The 20,000-nt window shown below is 43.2% G+C and overlaps 1 protein-coding gene across 1 annotated transcript in view; it reads right to left on the bottom strand.

The window, feature by feature from the left end:
* Positions 1-20,000, bottom strand: part of ofcc1 (orofacial cleft 1 candidate 1) — a 97,103-nt gene that overhangs the window by 73,092 nt on the left and 4,011 nt on the right. The window contains exons 4-11 of the mRNA XM_056299202.1: positions 18,710-18,814; positions 17,988-18,068; positions 14,832-15,039; positions 14,794-14,798; positions 14,336-14,460; positions 11,060-11,170; positions 6,051-6,293; positions 1,025-1,173 (exon numbers count right to left, since the gene is read on the bottom strand). Coding sequence (XP_056155177.1) covers positions 1,025-1,173; positions 6,051-6,293; positions 11,060-11,170; positions 14,336-14,460; positions 14,794-14,798; positions 14,832-15,039; positions 17,988-18,068; positions 18,710-18,814 — 1,027 coding nt within the window. The remainder of the gene's footprint in view (positions 1-1,024; positions 1,174-6,050; positions 6,294-11,059; positions 11,171-14,335; positions 14,461-14,793; positions 14,799-14,831; positions 15,040-17,987; positions 18,069-18,709; positions 18,815-20,000) is intronic.

Genomic DNA, 20,000 nt, shown 5'->3' with positions numbered 1-20,000 from the left:
CCATCCATCCATTATCCAAACTGCCTATCCTGCTCTCAGGGTCGCGGGGATGCTGGAGCCTATCCCAGCAGTCACTGGGCAGCAGACGGGGAGACACCCTGGACAGGCCACCAGGCCATCACAGGGCCTATAGAAATAATGATCCTACTAAATTACAAAAAAGAAAAGACGATTCAATTATAAAAAAAAATGCCAGTAGCAACACTTCATACAACTGTATGAGAAAATGACTATAAGGGGCATCCGGGTGGCATAGTGGTCTATTCCATTGCCTACCAACATGGGGCTCTCCAGTTCGAATCCCCATGTTACCTCCGGCTTGGTCAGGCGTCCCCACAGACACAATTGGCCGTGTCTGCGGGTGGGAAGCCGGATGTGGGTATGTGTCCTGGTCACTGCACTAGCACCTCCTCTGGTTCAGTCGGGCGCCTGTTCGGGGGGGGGGGGACTGGGGGGAGTAGCGTGATCCTCCCATGTGCTATGACCCCCTGGTGAAACTCCTCACCGTCAGGTGAAAAGAAGCGGCTGGCGACTCCACATGTATCGGAGGAGGCATGTGGTAGTCTGCAGCCCTCCCCATATTGGCAGAGGGGGTGTAGCAGCGACCAGGATGGCTCAGAAGAGTGGGGTAATTGGCCGGATACAGTTGGGAAGAAAAAAAGAGGGGGGAAAAAGACTATAAAGTGTTGGAGTGTTATCCCCTCAATATCTTCATAGAGAGAGATAATATATAAATAAAATCATGATTGTTTCCCTTTAAATTGGTTTGATAATATAGCATGAACGGTTAAGGGTACCTTGGTGGTTCGGTTGGATAAGACCCAGTGAGATATACTCATGACATTCTGGGTTGGAACCAGGCTTATGTGTTTTTGCACACCACTCACTCACAACTTTAAAGTCACTGATATCTTAAGGTAAGACTGAATTGTTATACAATAATTTTGATGTCTTAGGAATGGAAAGTAGCCCACTGAAATCTTTTTGAGTCACACCAAATGACCAAAATGGACCAGTAATGTACCTGCCCTGGACGGGACAAAGGCTGGTGTCACAAACTGGGTAGGCCCCCCAGGCCAGTACGGAGCTGATGTGACTCGTGTCCCCTGGCAGAGCGATCAGCTGGAACAGCAGAACCATGGATGGGAGGGCCTCATAAGGCGGAGGTAAAGTCTGCAGACAGGTAAGAAGTAAAGAGGCATAAAAACACACTCATGTGTGCAGTATAACACACACCTTCAGGCTTAATACATTAACGTATGTACACATAAGCAGACCCATAGATGCTGTGTAGAGAAACACAACAACGTGGAGCACATAGACACACATAAACACAGAGAGGTGAGCCCGTGTAGACATGATTACAATTACACATAGGCAAACGCAAACAACCACAAACAGACAGAGAGGGTTACAAACCGGACAGAAGCCCTCAGGGAGCCACTTATTCCACATCCTAGACTTAAATCCTCTTTCAACTTATTTCCATGTTCTTTTAAAGCCTTCTTAACTGCCGTTCTTACCGGTCCAACTCAGCAAATTGCCTAAAAGGAGATGGTAAAGTGATAAAAGACTGTCGCCATCCAAGTTAGGGTGGAGGAAACCCAAAGACTGCCGTTAGAGTATATTTTCTGACAGTTGCAGCATTTATAATGCAGTGAGGCCCCCATCAATCAAAGTGATGATCTTGAAGGTATCTTGCATGTAGCACAAAGTGTTAGTAGTTAAGAGTCAATGACAAACACACACGTTCTTATTTACCCAGACAGCGGCGGGTTTGCTTAAAAAATGAACTGACGGTGAGGCGTGAGCCACTCCATCCATCACACGGTGGAAATATTTCATCCCTTTATTAGTTCTAATGGAAAACGCCAAAGATTTGTTTTAACGCATAAATCATGTATACCCCCCCCCACTAATCTGCTTTTGGTATGTACCTGTATGATGAGTAGTCATGTCTGATTCAGGACACAAATTTATGGCATAATATCACAGATTATGGATATTAAAAATTTTTGAAATTATTCACTTGCTGTAAGAAATATGACCTGTACAAATAGAGATTTGTGTGTGCCGTCTGTGTCTTCACGTGAAATGTGCGTTGGCACATGGGGCCTGTGTGGACGTGGGTGGAGTCTGAGGCTGCTTAAGCTTCAGTGTGTATTTGGGATTGTTAAGCATACATGTGCGCAAATGTTATAGTGGTGAATTGGGGTCAGGATGATATGCTTTAGAGGCTTTTCTCAGGTGTAGAAGGCAAGCAGAACCACATGCCCCTGCTGCTCCAAAGTCCTTTGGCCCACTGGAGCAGCCTCTTAAACCATTAGAGCTATCATGTTTCATCCAAAACAGATTGATGTTTGCTGCCCACAATTGCAAAAGAAGGGGTTCGGGTGGGTGGATTTGGGGTGGGGCAAGGAAAGCAAAAGGAAAGTAAACAAAAAAAACAACACAATACTCCCAGCATCCAACACATGAGATTCAGTCTTTTGTTTGATGACTATCCCCCTGCAATCCAAAGACAATTAATTTAAATGTTAGATGGCCAGTGGCTGCAAAAAACAGACCAACGATTAAGAAAAAGGAAAAAGTTGTGCTGGGGTATCAGGGTATGCAGCCTAAGATTTAGTATCTAAGCTGCAGCATCCAGATACCTTCCTTTTTTCTCTCTCACTCTTTGTCCCTTGTCGCTCTGTTTTTGTTCTTTCTTATTTACTATTGAGATTTAGAATTTTGAAATCTTCCCACTTGGTGTAAACACTGAACAAAAAGCTAAGACCTGACACCTTTCAATTGCTCCCCTATGCTTGAATCTCCAGCAGCTTCAAATGGATTGCTCTATTCCTTTCTTAATCCAACCCCAGACATACAAAGAAGAGGGTGCACCAGAAAAAGAGAGAGAGAGAGAGAGAGAGAGAGAGAGAGAGAGAGAGAGAGAGAGAGAGAGAGAGAGAGAGAGAGAGAGAGAGGGAGGGAGAGAGAGAGAGAGAGAGGGAGAGAGAGAGAGAGAGAGAGAGAAAATAAGCTCCTGGCTTCCTCCTACCATCGCTAATTCCTCATTTCCTCTTAGAGGGGACTGCAAACACTTCCCAAATCGCGTGCTATAATGTGGGCAAGAGGAAAAGAGAGAGAGAGCCAATCCTGATAGTCTCAGACAAATCTGATCTGCCTTTCCACCACTATCAATGAGGACAGAAACAACAACAGCAGTGTTAAAGTACAGCAAAGCGTTTGGAGATGGATAGGAGGGAAGGAAGAGTGACACAAGGCGTTTGCCGCGGCGTACTTAAACCTTTTTACCTCTGAATCAGATCCCAGAATCACGGCGAGGTCCGCATTCAGTTATTGCCAGCTTTTACCCCGTCCTTTATGTCAAATGGGAGCCGCAGACAATACTACCGGGATGCCGAGGCTCAGTGAATACACCCACCAGCGCATTGACAGTGTCCACATGTGCCGAATGCTCCAGCCAAGGCATTAAAGTTGCCATTGGAACACATAAGTAGCACTTTCTGAGCCTGCGCACAACTCTATGAGATCAGGAGGGACACTCACGGTGGATTTGGAAGCATGTGCATCCACAAGGACTGTCTTTTGAAGCTGGTGCATTGTGCTCACATCAATGAATAAACACCGAGTTATAATCCACTGGTCAAGGTCAACTATCGCAAATATGGATGTGTGGGTTTTCCAGGATTATTGCAGATTCTAGAGAGAATGTTTTTTTTCCTCTCATCTAAATTGGTTTTGGAATCATCCGAAATGTAATATGCATCAGAATGTGCAAAAATGTGTGAAAATACTTGGGCATTTTCTATGTGTGTTGGAAGAAAAGGGGATCAAGAATTGTAACACCCCTTCAAAATATTACTTTTAATTCCCCTCAGAACTCTGCATCACTTGTCTGTTTTCCCTTTTATCCCCCCTGCTTTAGACAGTGTTACCGACACTCAGCCCGGTGGAGAAGACACTAAATTTTTCACTGCATTTGTACTTCATTTTCATTCCAATAAAACATTACTCCCTTATATAAATGAATAATTGATCTCTGGTTTGATTTACATGCATGGATTAAATGTCATGTTTGAAAAGTTGCTGTTTTATTCATGCTAAGGATCCCTGAAGAAAGAACTGGGGGCTGTGTGTGGCATATTTTCACACGTCGTCGTCTTCAGCCTTATATGCACAGTTACTGTCTAATATAACTTTTCATAACCCTTTCAATCTAGAACGTCCTCTGTCTTCACCGCCGCTGATGAAACCAAAGGAAACAGGGGGACAGGAAAAAAAGGAATTTGGAAAAACTACAGTGAAAGCAAAATTAAACCTACAGTACAATGTGGTGGTTTCTGCCATATTAATGCAGCGTGTTTTATTGTAAGCTTTCATCTGACGGATGGTGCCCTGTTTGTTTTTAAGATTGCATTCTACTGAAATTTTGTATTGGATTTCACATCAAAGACTTCTCCTCTTTCATTGGACGTGACTGTGTTTTAATTCAGAGCACCTCAGTGTCAAAATTGCTGTCAGATGAGGAATATGTTTTATATTTATGTCATTTTCTTTCCTCATCACACACACAATGCGCCATAAGCATGTCTGGAAGGAAGAAAGAAAGAAAAAACAGCCTTCAGACCAGCTTCCCCTCGCATTGTTTCAATATTATTGAATGAAACCCCATATTGAATGAACTCCCATATCCACAAATCACAACCTGATTCTGTCCTTCCCCTGTTGAATGAAAACACATTAGTTTCAATAGGGGAAAGCAGCATTGCACTGGTACCAGTGAGAGCAGAGTTCTCTATGCTATTCTCACGAGCCGGACTTAATTCATTTTAGTTACAGTTCAGGAACCCTTAAATGAGAATGACAACAATGACTCCGAAACTAATTAAAGACCCTATTACTTATCAACTTAAAGTAAAATGACATATGTATCATACATATAATATGTTTAACATTCTAATCTTTAGATTATGATATCAGTGACGCAAGCTCACCTATGATTTGAAAAGGAGTTTCACGATGTCGTGAGTTGAAATAAGTTAACATGAAACACTGTTATAATTGAACTTCTCTTGTCCAAAAAGGCTATAAGTGAACAGCAACCTACTACTGGAAGACGTATACTCAAAGGTAATTCCACATTTATTTGTTTGTTTATTTGTTCAGATTATCATCATCATTTATAATTGCATAGGCTGACATCACGATGTGTGGAGGTGTGGGAAGATGGCGGCGCGAACTCACGTTTGCAGCGGCCTCACCCAGTACCGACTATGCAGCGTCTTTGTCCATGTATACGCCTACGTCTAAGTTTGTGTCATCGTGTGAAGTTTTTATTTTGATCGTCGATTTTTTTTTTCTTTTCGTTTAATGGCTGGGAGAGCTGGTCTTGGATCGGCTGAGAGAGCTTGGTCTGCGTGTCCTGTGGGCCCAGGGACCACGGCCCTGCCCAGAGCTGCGCCCTAGAGGAAACACCAAGATGGTCTGGTGGCAGCCTCGCCTAGCGTCGACTGTGCAGTGTTCTTGTCTGCGTCTACATTTGTGTCGTCATGTGGAGTGTGGGGGAGGTGTGTCGAGGGTGTCTAGTTGGGAGAGCTAGCATTGGATCGGCTGAGGGAGCCTGGTCTGCTGCTTCCGGAGGGCCCAAGGACCATGGCCCTGCCTGGAGCTGCACCCAAAGAGGAAACACCAAGGACAGTCTGACAGGATGCGGAAGGCACAGGCTAAGCTAATTGCTAGCCCATGCAGACCGGCAGTACTGACAGTTATCCTAGCTGGAGTTCGTTCTCTGGACAGAGGAATTTTTTTGGACTGTGTTACACTGAGTGGACTGTGTTGTTAACTGTGTTTTTTTGCTTTGTTCTCTGTTTTTGTATGTTTTTGGTGGTGTAATTTTTGGGAAATTGTGGATGTGTTTTTGTCTTTTGTGTTGCACTGCTGTGGGCTGGGAGAAATTAAATTCTGTTTCTTTGTGCATGCAAGTACATGTAAGAAAAGACAATAAATTGTTCCTGATTTATGTTTTCTGTATTGACTCTCACCATGAGCAGGCTCTGGTTCATGTGCAGGTCGGTGTCGTAGAAGCGGCCCCTGTGCTCCACCGGCTCAGTGGTTCGGGCCCACTGCTGCTTCTCCTTCATGCTGGGCCAGGCCAGGGCTGGACCACCAAGACAACTGTGAACGGTGACTCTGACAGAGTAGAGACCCCGGGGAAGTTTGTCTCTGACGGCCCTCAGGCAACGCACGCACACTTTCACAGGTTGTGGGGCTTTGCTCCGGCTAACCTGTAATACACAGAGAAATCTCACTGCTAGAAAATTCAGCCCATTGCACCGTTCTGTGGAACCCATTGTAAGACTTTAGTTTTGTGCAACCGTAATTGCATTCATAAATTATGTCTGAATATACTGGGATGGCGGGCACTCTATAACATATTTCTTAAGTAACCCACAGAAAAACATGGAGCTCATTTAACAACTTGCTCAAACTCTTTCAGCAAAGTCGTCCATGACCGCTGTAATAACACACAGCTCCACCATTTCAAATGGCTCACAGCGTGATGTGAAAATAATACACAGATAAAGATGCTGAAGTTGAAGATACCCGTAACCAATTATTATGCATGTACTGCACTATATAATGAGTTGTGCAACACGCTGACCTGTGTCAAAATCTAATTCATTTTGCTGTATAATTCATTGACCTTAGCAATGACCTGCACGCTGATATTAAAATTCTAATTAATAATATTCATCAAATATTATCAATATTTGTATAAATGAATATTGGGTGCATGAGGGAAACAACACTTGAGCCATACACATACCCCTCCCCACACACAAACACACACACCCACACCCCGTTCCTGAGTTCAGACAGAGTACATACCATTAAACCACACAGTGATGCTTTTTTCCAACTCAACAACAATTATGTTAAACATATTCTCTTTGTGTGTGTGTGTGTGTGTGTGTGTGTGTGTGTGTGTGTGTGTGTGTGTGTGTGTGTGTGTGTGTGTGTGTGTGTGCGTGCGTGCGTGCGTGCGTGCGTGTGTGTGTGTGTGTGTGTGTGTGTGTGTGTGTGTGTGTGCGTGCGTGTGTGTGTGTGCGTGCGTGCGTGCGTGCGTGCGTGCACACACTCAGGGTGCTCATGTGTCTCCTGTGTTTCGGTGTACTCATGTACATCCTGTACCCCTTGATGCATTCTTTGTCTACATGTTTATGATTATAGCGAGGACTCTGTTTGTTCCTGGAGAGGCTGTGATGCATTTGGTCCTTCCGCAGTGTGGCAATGGCTCCACTTTAGAATAGAAAACTGTTACATGTCACATTTTCCCTAAATATCCTCTTACTCAGCTGCTGCCCAGTGTAACACAATGCTAATGTGCTGGAGAAACTACAGACCTTCAATTCATCATTTCTATTTTAATGAGGTATCCATACAAATGTTGATATACATAGATTTTTACAGTAAAAAAAAAAAGAAAAGAATTTGCAGGACTAAGGCCAGCGGCCCATTCCGTTGCCTGCCAACATGGGGATCGCCAGGTCAAATCCCCGTGTTACCTCTGTCTTGGCCAGGCATCCCTACAGACACAATTGGCCGTGCCTGCAGGTGGGAAGCCGAATGTGGGTATGTGTCCTGGTCGCTGCACTAGCGCCTCCTCTGGTCAGTCAGGGTACCTGTTTGGGGGGGGGGTAGCGTGATCCTCCCACGCGCTACATCCCCCTGGTGAAACTCCTCACTGTCAGGTGAAAAGAAGTAGCTGGTGACTCCACATGTATTGGAGGAAGCATGTGGTAGTCTGCAGCCCTCCCCAGATCAGCAGAGGGGGTGGAGCAGCAAACGGGACGGCTTGGAAGAGTGGGGTAACTGGCCGGATACAACTGGGAAGAAAGGGGGGGACTTGGGTACCCTGTCCTAATAGTTGGTTCATTATGTCCCCCATAACCAACTATGACAATGATGGGAAAAAAAAGTTACTGTATAAGCCTTAAAAATGTAATTTAAGAGTAATTTCAGCAAAAAGCAAACTAGTGGGAAGAGGAATTAGTAAATGACTGGGAGTAATGGATGGAGGCAGATAGCTGAACGTAAATTGGGGCATGCCTCTAGAAAGTCATGAGCCAGCATGGTCAAACTGTGGGAGGACAGTTTCTTCATGGCACACAGCCCACAGCGGACATGACAACAAGCTATTGTCATAGCAAAAAAGACACGCTGAGAAACACCCTCTCAAGGCCGGGTGTCTCCCTAAAATAAAGCCCATTGCATTTTATGAGGCTATGAATAAGCAAATACCTCACTGCTGTTTTGACTAAATTTACCCGGGGTATGTTGCCGATCAAGTGAGATCTCATTTACCAGCGCCTAACTGGATTCCATCAAAACCCAAACCTTTTGGGTCCCATGCTCATCCTGCAAACCTTCAGGCTCCCCTCGCCTGCATGCTTGTCTGTTTGTTTTGGTGTCAAATGTCTTTTCTCAAGAACTTGGGATGTGCAACAGAAAAATGCTGGGTATATAGTGTAACATTTCATGCAACATGATCAGCAAACAACATAAATACGGATCTAGTCTTTTGTCCCCCATGGCATATGCTGAACACCCAATGAATAAAAAGTTAATAAGATGCTAACGGAGCCACTTGGTCTTTGCCACTATTCATTTCAATTTAGATATGTTCTAGCTACTCTGCAGTATTATACAGTACCTTTGGAGAGAACAACCAATACGTTAACCGAAAGACAAAAATTGGACTTTGGTAGCAATCAGTTTTTTCCCCACGGGTAGATAAATGGCGGCTGACCTATTTCTGGGGCACCTTATTCTTTAGCTGGTCACTTTTTTAGAAATAAGGGCACAGTCGAGGCAGTTGTGTCATGAAATAACTCGATACCATTTTCATGAAGATATGTACTACTCATGCGCTCACACATGCATATATCGTATCCACAGTCGTGCAGTAAACTGCAGAGCAATGCCACTGTCAGTGTCTCTCACACACTGACGCAAACACACACACACACACACACACAAACACATAGAGATTCACCAAGCAGCGTCTGGCAGTGCCCATTGCTCTGCCAGTCTCTGAGGGGGGAAGCAGCGTGCTGAGCCCTGCAGTAATGCCCCTCAATCTCCTCACTGAGAGCATCTTTGCATACCAGAACAACAAAAACAATTTGGGCAGAAGTGAAATTAGTATAATTGGTGGCAAAGCGGTTTAGCCCACACATCTCACATTCGGGAGGAGGTGAAGGAGGCCTCGAAACCCCCACACGGGAGGGAGATATAGGCACACAGAGAAGAAGGGAGGAGGATTAGGAAGAATTGAGAGAAAGAAGCAAAGAAAAAAAAACAAAAATAATAACACATGAGTGTCCAATATTCGCACCTCTTTAGAAGGGGTTGTTATTGTACAGTTCACACGCACACATAAGACGGAGTCAAGACAGCAAGGTAAAGGTAAAAGGTGAAGTGAGCCAATTTTCCAAATCAGAGGTGGTTTATTTGCCCCAAGCCTGAGTTGTGCCTAAAGTGCCATAACATTACAGCACTCCTACAGATGAGATCAAAGGCTGTAGTGAGGGATCCGCTGTGGTTTGGCTGGCAAGCAGTCGTCCTTCTGCCGAAATATCTTCTCAGGGCTTTCCACACATTGACTGATCACACAAAATGCACTCTTAATAGAGACAGGAAACGCCACATACAAAAACTTCCTTTCTTTCTAAGTATGGGCTAATATTCAGAGATTAAGCTTTCTCGTTAATTATTTTCATTTTAATTAGTAAATCTTAATTAACAATGAACATTTACCCTTAAAATTTTTTGGCTTCAAAATGAAGGAGGGGGGTGAAGAAAGGAGAGAATAAATATGACAATCTTTTTGGGACCTCCGGGCAGGATTACAGATGCAGGCTGCCTTAGTTATTAAACACGTTCTAAATTAAATGCCTCCATGAATTTTGCAGAGAAATATATTTTCATAGTTTTGCATGCCAAATGTGACATTTTTTTTATTTCAGATTCATCTCGCTGCAGTAATTTTAGGAAAATGTCATATAAACAAAGATTTTGTCATTTACCAATGGAAATTACTATGCGTGGCAGGTTTGGCCATCGCTGTCTCTCCCTCTCCCTCTCTCTCTCTCTCTCCCTCTCTTGCCCCCTGTTCTGCCTGTGCTGGTTGTTTCAAGTCAGCAAGCCATAAAAAATCTTTATCTCAGTGAAACACAGCAATTTGGGAGATAATCGAATGGTGACTGCGGGGCACAAACGCCAGTCTGAGGAATTATACCACAATCTCCCCTGCATTTACAACCTTCCTCAAAGCCAGTTGTCACCCTGGAAGGAAAGCCCCCCGATTGAAGATTCATTACATCTTTAAGCCAGTATGGTGGCATGGCAGCCTCATCCCCAGATGCAGCACAACAGCTTACGCTCCTCCCACAGCTAGTAATGCTACTGCTAAAGCTGCAGCTTCCTTTTCTCTCCTCGTTCCCATTTCCTTTCCCTTTTTTCTCCTCTTTCTTCATCTCACTTGACTCCTTTTTCCCCAGCCTCAGATTCTTAAAGCCGCCAACACTATCAGCAGAGAACAGGACTAAAGCAATAACATAGAGCTGAGGTAATTTAGTGTTTTCGTGGGAATGTGCTGGATAGTTGATGTAGGGAGACCTTCCACTGGAACAGTGTACGCAAGTACAAAGTAAAACAATGCCAGCGCGAGTGCACGTGTTGATGTCTTAAAAGGGAGAAAGGTAGCAAGGGAAATGGAATAGAAAGAAAATGAGACACCTCGTCGCTGACAGAACCCATTCATGGTAGGATTTCACATAATTACATCATTTGACTGTTTTCTCAGGCCTCATAAACACTTCAGGTCCGTTATCATTTCCTGTGTAACGGAGGGCCCTTGGAGATTAAGGGGCGTCACACTTCCTGTTTACTGGCATTCTGCTCCCTGTGTGTGTGTGTGTGTGTGTGTGTGTGTGTGTGTGTGTGTGTGTGTGTGTTTCACTCTCACATTTAGGTTAGCTGCACTTACCTGCCACAGGGGTTGTGATACTGAAGAAGAGTATTCTGGGAGTTCTGTCATTTGGCCGTGTTTGGCCATCACTTCCTCTTGGCCTTCCCCAAGCACTCTCGGTGACAGGCTCTCAATGGTCCGGCTACACACATGAGCGTCAAACGCACATATGCACACACACACACACACACACACACACACACACACACACACACACACACACACACACACACACACACAAACACACACAAACCCCCCCCCCCCACACACACACACACACACACACACACGGCTAACCCTGTTAACAGCCACCTGCATATTGGACTCTCAGTTGTTCTACTCTGTAGCCAACAGCAGCTCAATCTAATAACACCACAACAACACTTTCTACTGGGTCTCCCTCTCTCTCTCCCCCTCTCTCTCTGCCTCTCTCTCTCTCTCTGCCTTTCAATCTTATCAGTGGTAATGTAATAAGCGGTTGCTTCGCTCTGTCTCCACGCCACCTCTCTTAATTCCTCAAAATAAAGCAATATCACAGGGGCCCTAGCCCGCCTGCAACTGGGGATAAGATGCTTGCAAAAGGAAGGATAATTCAGCAAATAAATGCGCAGCATCAAAGGCAGGCACTGGGTACTTCTTTCCTTTCTCTAACTCCCTCCTCTCTGTTTGCCTATCAAAAGTATTACACATGCTTTCATCAGTTCACAACAAGGCACAATGTGCTTCCTAATGCAATTACTCCACCTCCATTAAATCAGCAACAGTGGAAACGAATGAATTACACATTGTTACAAAAAAAAAAATCAAGTCAGCTTTGCATTTCCCCCTTTCTTTTTTTCATCCACATGGGGAGAGAAAGAGAAAAAAGTAAAACCATTCCTCATTCAATCTCAGGCAGATGTAGCCCTAGGTGATGCGTAGAAAGTCTCCCATGTCTAATAGCCACCCACCAATGATATCAGAAGGAATTTACAAGGTTCAAGGCTGCCGAGAAGAGGTCATCTCGCAAAACTTCATACCACATTCATCTGACAGCGCTGGTGTCCGACTACCACCCACCCATAAAACAACCAAGCACTTGAGAACATACTGATGTATAGTTTCTTGATTTTATCCTGTCAGCCAGCATGGTAGCCCATAATTACTAAAAACTTAACATGCTAAGCTTGATCGCCTGTGGGGTTCTTGGTACGAGATGTGATGCGTGATCTCCCGCTGAAGTGGATGGAGCAAGAATTGATGCTCCTCCAAGCCCAGTGACATGGACAGATTTCTATGCCCTACAGCCATATTACCCACAATGCAATATCACCCGACAGTGCAAAGCCATGTAGAGGACCTATGAATTACATGGCTTTTTCAAATGTCAGCAGGAATACAAATGCTTAACACACAATTAATGATTACAGCCATGTGAAATTAATTGTACACATAGCAAGAAATATTAAATGGGCAGAACTTACCACTGAAACAATGCATTGGGCCTGTGTTCATCACAATCTCTGGCTGAATGTGGTTCCTTTGCATTATTCAGATGGATATGTTAACCAACGTGGATATCAACACTGATTAAATGAAGCATTTACACAAGCACTGAGACTTACAATAACAAACAGACAGTATTTAGGGCTCAGTAGGATGAGGAACTTATAGATAGCACATAGCCCCCCACTTGATATGATGTATAATTAAAGGTAGTTGTATAAATGTAAGAATTGGACCCCCCCCAAAAAAAACTTTAGATAATACAGGTCCGTACCTTTACATTTCCACTGAAGAAGGCCATCAGTCTCCCCCATCTGTTTCCCCACTTATTCCTCTGAGCAGTATTCTGAAAATGCATGCACATATAAATGCACATATACAAACAAACTTGAAGTACACATACACACATTGTTGAACACACATAAGCACCAATCATGCACAGAGATATTGTTGGGATGCAGCATAAAAGAGTGAAACATTGCAGTCAGTGCACCATAATGGCAGAATTAAACACAATGCCTAAAAACAAGAGGCAACTATAATGCAATCTGCAGGCAATCGATACCGAGCCAGACCCTAAAGACATGTGGCGTTTGATGAATATTTCTGCCGGTTTTACATTCAGTCAGCAGATTCAGAAGCATTGACATTGCTAAGTGACGGCATCTCGGCCTGTAAAGTCTTTGTACACCAGAATGGAGAGAGAAGAAAAAGGCCATTATTTTGAAAATAGATGTGAAATCTCTGGTGGATAATGTGCTTTCAGTCTGAAGTGGGTGTGGAAATGGTAGGAGAGGGAATACATATTGTGGCTGAACAAGAAAACACTGATCCAAATGTTGATACAGTACACATTAAATGCCACTGATTATCCAATGAGGGGGTATGAGTCAACCGCCACTGTAGCTTCCAAGGTACTTTATACACTACGGAACCTTTTTTTTTCCAATCACGTTTTACTTTCTATTGGTTTAATTTGCAACTCCTACCTCCTTTCAAGTGAGATTATACCTATAAATACATTGGATAGTTCTGCATTCTGTTTACATATGCATATTAATGTTTGGGGTTCTTTGCAATCTAGATCAGGCAGCACAATGGGACCCCTGTGTTCTTGTTCCCATTCGCTTTTTTTTTTGACTCTTTGGAATATGAACACTTGTTCTGTAAGCAGCTTCAGATCTTAACGTTTAGTTCGAAAAATCCCTTCTCCTTCTCTAAAAAGAAGTTGGAAAAAAATAAACAGTCACGCTCTATTTTTACTGAAAAGACCAGGAAATGGATGTTGAAACAAAGAAATACAGGAATCTGTCCCTGACATTATAAAAGAATTATAATGTACAAAGAAGTTATCAAAAAAAAATCTAGGCGTATATCCTCCCAAAACAAATTATTAGATTGCATGGAGACATCATGTAGACTGAAAGATGTATAAACCCAGTTAACGCTCACAAGTGAATTGTCGAAGCATTAAACTATCTTGAATCCACATTCGTCGAAAAGACATTTCATTTCATTGCAGTTCAGTGCATTGAGGAGAGATTTAGACCAACAACACTGAAAATGAAATGCAAAACTTTTTTTAAAAAAGCTCACTGGGAAGAAAAGGGACGGTAACAGAAAGTAGAGCGAATAACCACAAAAAAAGGCTCAGCAAGGGACTGAACTGAAAACAGGACGAAGACAGAGTGTGTGACTCACACACACACACACAGACAAGCCCACGTGTACTACATGTCCATTAACTGCGTCCACTGATACACAGCATAATGGACATGGCTGATGTGCTGGTGAATATGGGATGATGACACAGATAGTCCTCTTTGTGGCTCTGACCTGCTGCAGTGAAAGGCTGCCAAGCGTGATCATGTCAGGCCGCACGCGCTCCCTCAGCTGCTGGGCGTAGCGGGAGATCACCTCCTCAACGGTCCTCACTGAAAGAAATGATGCTAGTGTGGCAACAAATCTATAACAGCAGCATCACAAATGTCCTGTTTTTTTTTTGTCATCTAACATTCTTATCACATGAAATTGGACTTTAAAGAGGTTTTCTCTCATCTCCAAATCAAACATTTCTCAGTAGATAGTAATGGCAAGCATTTCTGCTACAGAAAAAAACAACTGGTATTTGATTTTAAGTGAGCACAGGTATACCCTTAAAGTATACCCTTAAAGAACCCATGTTCTTTGTTTCTTTCTAGCCTCGGTGATTGCATTTTTTTGGTTATTTCATGGAAAATTTTTTTTTTTTTTTACACTTCGGGGACTTTTTCTTTTACTACAAACAAAAAAAATAAAAAAGGACACATACACATCATTATTTTTTACAGTGCTCATTACTTCAAGTCCAGCACTAGCACTAGCCCCACCTTGGGTTTTGGCAATGGTATCGGCCTGGGTGGGCCCTGGGCCTGAGGCACCATCACCACTGTGGAGCAGCAACCACCGCTGAGGCACTGGATCACCCGCCTTCACCTCCAACACCTCCTCATCCCCAGGGGCTAACAGTGTACCTGGAGAGACACGCATCAGTGGGCACACACACACACACACACACAGAGTTCTGCACATATCTACCCAGGCAACAAACATATATGGTGATGGATCTGCATATCTACACAAACCCATACATACACAAATGCACGTGTGCATGCACGCGCGCGCGCACACACACACACACACACACACACACACACACACACACACACACACACACACACACACACACACACACACACACACACACACACACACACTGTTGCTGCACACACTGACCCACATATGCAGATGCACAGTCACAAATGCAATGCACACTCACAAGCACATACAAAGGTGAAGATGCGACGTTATGGTGTCATGTTCACACATTCTGAGGGAGTTTCTCAGCCTTGTAACCTACTTGGTTTCATATTCTTTCATTCTGATCTGGAAATTGTCACACTGAGAAATATCTATGTGTGTGGAAGTACAATATTTACAAGGTACAGCATTTATTAATCTGCTTGTTTGTTTGTATATTTTAGAGAGCCAACATGCCTACAGTTGGACAATCAATTCAATTTGATGCTCTTTGAATAAAATTCATAAGACAACTCTGAAAACTTGAAAAAAACAGATCAATGGTTACTTGATGGAAAGACTTGATGTTCTAATATATAACCTGTGCAGTGGCATCCAGCTAAAAAGCAGTGTGAAGTGGAGGAGATTGGTGGGTGGCGGAGTTTAGCATGTTGCTGAACAGGTTAGACTGAAGCTGTGTCTATGAGAGACATCAAGGAATGATGTTGCATCATCTCACACACTGCTGTCTAAGACAAAGAGGAACGCAGCCGACAGTCCCTTAAGCTCTTTAAAATGGCTGCAACTGTAAGCCGTTCTCTAGTTTTATTTTGTTTGGTTATTTTTGGATAGAAATGCTACGTGAAATGTCTGATATTTTTGCACACATCAAGCGACATCTTGGCAGCTTCCAAAATAGACTCACCAATGAAGTCTTTTGTCACAACACCTTATATTGATTTTACATTTAAGAAACAAATCTGAGGGATACTATACTGCCACTTTGCAATACAAGAAAAAAGGAGCTATTTTCTGGGGGATATGTGGACTACTTTATATTTTTTCAACGTAGGATTCATTACTGAAAGCGGAGAGCAATACTATAGAGGAAAACTCACTGCCTGTGTCTTTTTGCTGTAATGCTGCACCGCCTCGTTGGTAGACGGCACAAGGTATTCTTTGAGCAGCTGTGTAGTCAACGTGTGCAGTCCAATATGTTCAACAGCCAAAGCTGATATCACTGTCTAATGCCTTTCACATTTAGGCAAATATCAATGCCTAACACCTCACATAGAATTAAAATGAATAGAAAGCAGTAGAAAGCTCTACAGTCTTTCATCTCCAAGCCAACGCAGAGGAATTCATCGAGATAAACCAACCAACTCGAGATCAGAGAGAGACAGAAGGGATTTCTCCAAGAATCTTCCTGGAAAATGTCTACAGCACTGGCCACTGTCCATTTCAATAATATTTTGTCTTATACATGTTCTTTTCCTGTGAAATGTGTATACTGCTTTGTGGCAGGCTGTAAAAGCAGAGAGAAAAAACAGAAGAACAGTCACAAAGCATCAGGATCAGCACTCACATACATAGAGGCAGTCTTGCAGCTCCAAAGAAGACTTGCGGCCTACACCGGTGGGAGGCATCCATACAACAGTATAAGGTGATTGTCTTGAAGTCTATTGTGGCTTGAAGGAGAGCTGACTGGCAGTTGCTGCTGTTGGACGCTGACAGTATACCGGTACAGACTGTCTCTCTCACGTTCTCTATCTCGCTCTCACTCTCTCTCTCTCTCTCATTCCAACTCCATCTCTCTGCCTTTTGCATGAAGGAACTGTTAATCCAAGATCCTCTTTACTTTTTCTGCGGGATTTCATGAACATTCCCAGACAATGGATAGGGCTGCTAATCTTGGCGGTACAGCTAAATCCCAGACAATGGCAAATAACACGAGCGGACTAAATTCTACCATGTTCAAGCGGGCCTAAGCCCATCACTTGTGCACTGGAATTACAAGGGAAGATGTGCGTCATGTCAACAGGATCTTCTGCAACTGTCTTCACCCAGAACAATGCTAAGCTTAAACCACCTCAATGTTGCCTGTTTGGCTGCATATTTAAACGAGACTGTGCTAATGAGAAAAGGCATGCCTACTGCCAGACAATGGTCTGTGCTTGGAAAGCAAGGACTCTGTCTTCTAGTGTAGGTCGATTTTGAGTCTTTGTTCAATGTGAGTGTTGCCATAAACATTATTTAGTCGGAAACTTGTATTATTTCTATTTCTTTCACAGCACCCCAATTGTCCTGTTTTCATAGGTTCAGCAAAATGACCGCTATCCCCCCAAGTGGCACCATTATTACAACTGTTGTCTTTGCTGCAATTTTTTGTGAGATTTTTTTTATGTCATACTGTAATACTTTATTGTTTGTTTTTAAACATCAAGTTGTTATCAATAAATTATAAAAATTAAAATTCTCTGACATTTGGGGTTTAAATCCAAAAATAGATAAACAAATGTCAAATTGTGTTCAGAGCAGGATATACACTTGGATGGTTTGCCTAGTAAAAAAAAAAAATCTAATTCCAGGCCATTATGAGTTTTGTAATATTCAAGAATGTTGTCAGGAAGGCAAAAGCAGGAAAATTAGGGAAAAAATAATCTGTGAGAAAAATAATGGAATTTCAGAAAAGTGCCAAAAAAATTAAGAAAATGGTCAAAAATAGGATGTCAGTGCTCTCCTCATGGTATCATGCCATGTCCTCTTACTATCTTCACTGGGAATTTAAACGAACATCTGTGTGCTCTGGTGAAAGTTCAAATTTGTAAAGTTTGTAAATCTGTGTAGCAAACAAAAACAATGGTCAACACACAGTGGCACAACTCAGTATGGAAATACTTACCTGGCAAATCTATGAAGGTATCCTCATCCAGTAATTCTGCCATTCTTTGATACAGCCTCTTTTCATCTGCGTTCAACATAGCTACAGGTCAAAACAAACATAAAATGATTAGACCCTCAAAGGTTTTGGAAATTAAACATGTTTGTATGCTTCAAAATTGCTTTCTAGTTATCGGGAAAAAAATTCTAAACCACATCTTAACATGCAAATCACACATGCTGGCTGTGGCTGGAGAGGTGAAAATCAACTGTGTGCAGACGGGTAATGGAATAGGAGCATTATCATGCCTGTTAGCCGGCCTGTCATCATATGATGAGATTTGGTTTGGGAAATCCTTTGATATTACACGGCAGTGATATCCAAAAGATACAGGTGAAATGGCTTCTCTGTTAATAGCCATGTTTCATTATAACATGCATATTACTTGGCTCCCAAGAGCTTGCTTTTAATAGGCCTACTTTAGGAAGGGGGTGCAAACTATTGATATGGTTCCGCGTGTATCATTTGACAGGGGAAAGAAAAAGCCATGGCAAGATGAAAACTGACCAATGATTTGTGACCTTCATCAATGACAGCTACTCGCATAGCCAATCTGGTGGTGCCATCGCTTGGTGTATTTACATAGAAAGGCCTGACGACGGAAATGCCGGGCTGCCGCTAGTGATCTCTCTCACCTCACTTTAATGAACCGAGGAGAACTATTATGACAGGGAATGGCATACTTAATTCCAGCTCATCTTCAGTATTGACCCTAGACATCCTGCGATGCCTTGGGTCCGTCTGCTCGGCTGACGATGGGTCAAAGTAATTTCGGGCATGTTCATTTCCTGTGGAAAGTGCGAGAGGGAGAGAATGAGAGAAAGAGAGAGAAAGAACAGTTGGGAGGGGTAGGGAATGGTGGAGTGTGTGTGGGGGGGGTGCAGGTTCAGGTTAGTGGTTATTAGAAGCACATGAAGCGAAATGTTAATTTTGAAACCCACACTGTGGAAGGGCCAGGGCAGTGGCTGCTACCTGATAAGACAGAGCTGAGATGAGACAGGAGTACAGAGAAAAAGGCAGAGAGGAGAGCGAGTGAGCAAGAAAGAGAAGGGGTTGGGGGGTGGGAGCGAAACGGGAAAGAGAGTGCTGGGTTTCTCTCTCTGTGCCTCTCCACGGCCCGAGGTGCTCTGGGGCCTAATTAGCATGCCGCGAAAGGTCATGGCAGGCAATCTCTTAAATACGACTGCCATATGTTTGCCGTGTTCAAAAGGAACTAATGAGAAAGTCTACAAGCCCAAAAGTACCTGGAATTTCAAAGACAATACCTTCTAAATACTCTCAGGTCAGCAGCCTAGAGGACCAGGCAACTTTAGGGGATGAGATCCAAAGGAAAATAACTTGAGCCCATGTCCCATTGACTTCTTATTAGCAATCACTGACCTATGGGTATCAAGTCTGCTCTGCGGAGTTTATGGGAATCCAATGGCTTCGGGGCTCTTTCTGTTAAGGTTCCACCCCACCAAGCAGCTTTCTTAACCCCAAATCATTCTCATTACAGGCCTTGAATATTTCACTCAAGTCTAAATTACTTTACCTGCATTACTTTGGTTGTGGTGTGGGGCAAAAAAGTGTGCTGCATTAAATCATGTTATATATTCCCCACAAAGATCGCCTTTATAGGCGTCTGAAGGTATCGCCGTTCGGACGCATAAAAATGTGAGTAAGTGTGTTTGCATAGCTGCACCACTAGCCCACTACTCAAAAAAGCTCACTGGGATCCTTTTGTGCCTCCGATGAAATGACTGTATAAGGTTTTCACACCCTCCCCTCGCTCTTGAGCTCAAACTGAAATACTTATTAAGCAAGGAGATGCCATATGACTTTTCTGCCGCACCATAAATTGACTGTGAAATTCATGTTAAGTCCTTTTACATCGTCAACAGAGTTTGAACAATCTCTCCACAAATAGCTCTGAGGTTATGAAACCCTTTATTCAAACGCAAATTTACATAATAGCAGCGGCTTCATGGATCC

This window comes from Lampris incognitus, chromosome 19 (assembly GCF_029633865.1).
Source record: "Lampris incognitus isolate fLamInc1 chromosome 19, fLamInc1.hap2, whole genome shotgun sequence".
NCBI lineage: Eukaryota > Metazoa > Chordata > Actinopteri > Lampriformes > Lampridae > Lampris > Lampris incognitus.
The sequence above is the reverse complement of the archived record's forward strand: the minus strand, read 5'-3'. Positions and strand labels throughout refer to the sequence as shown.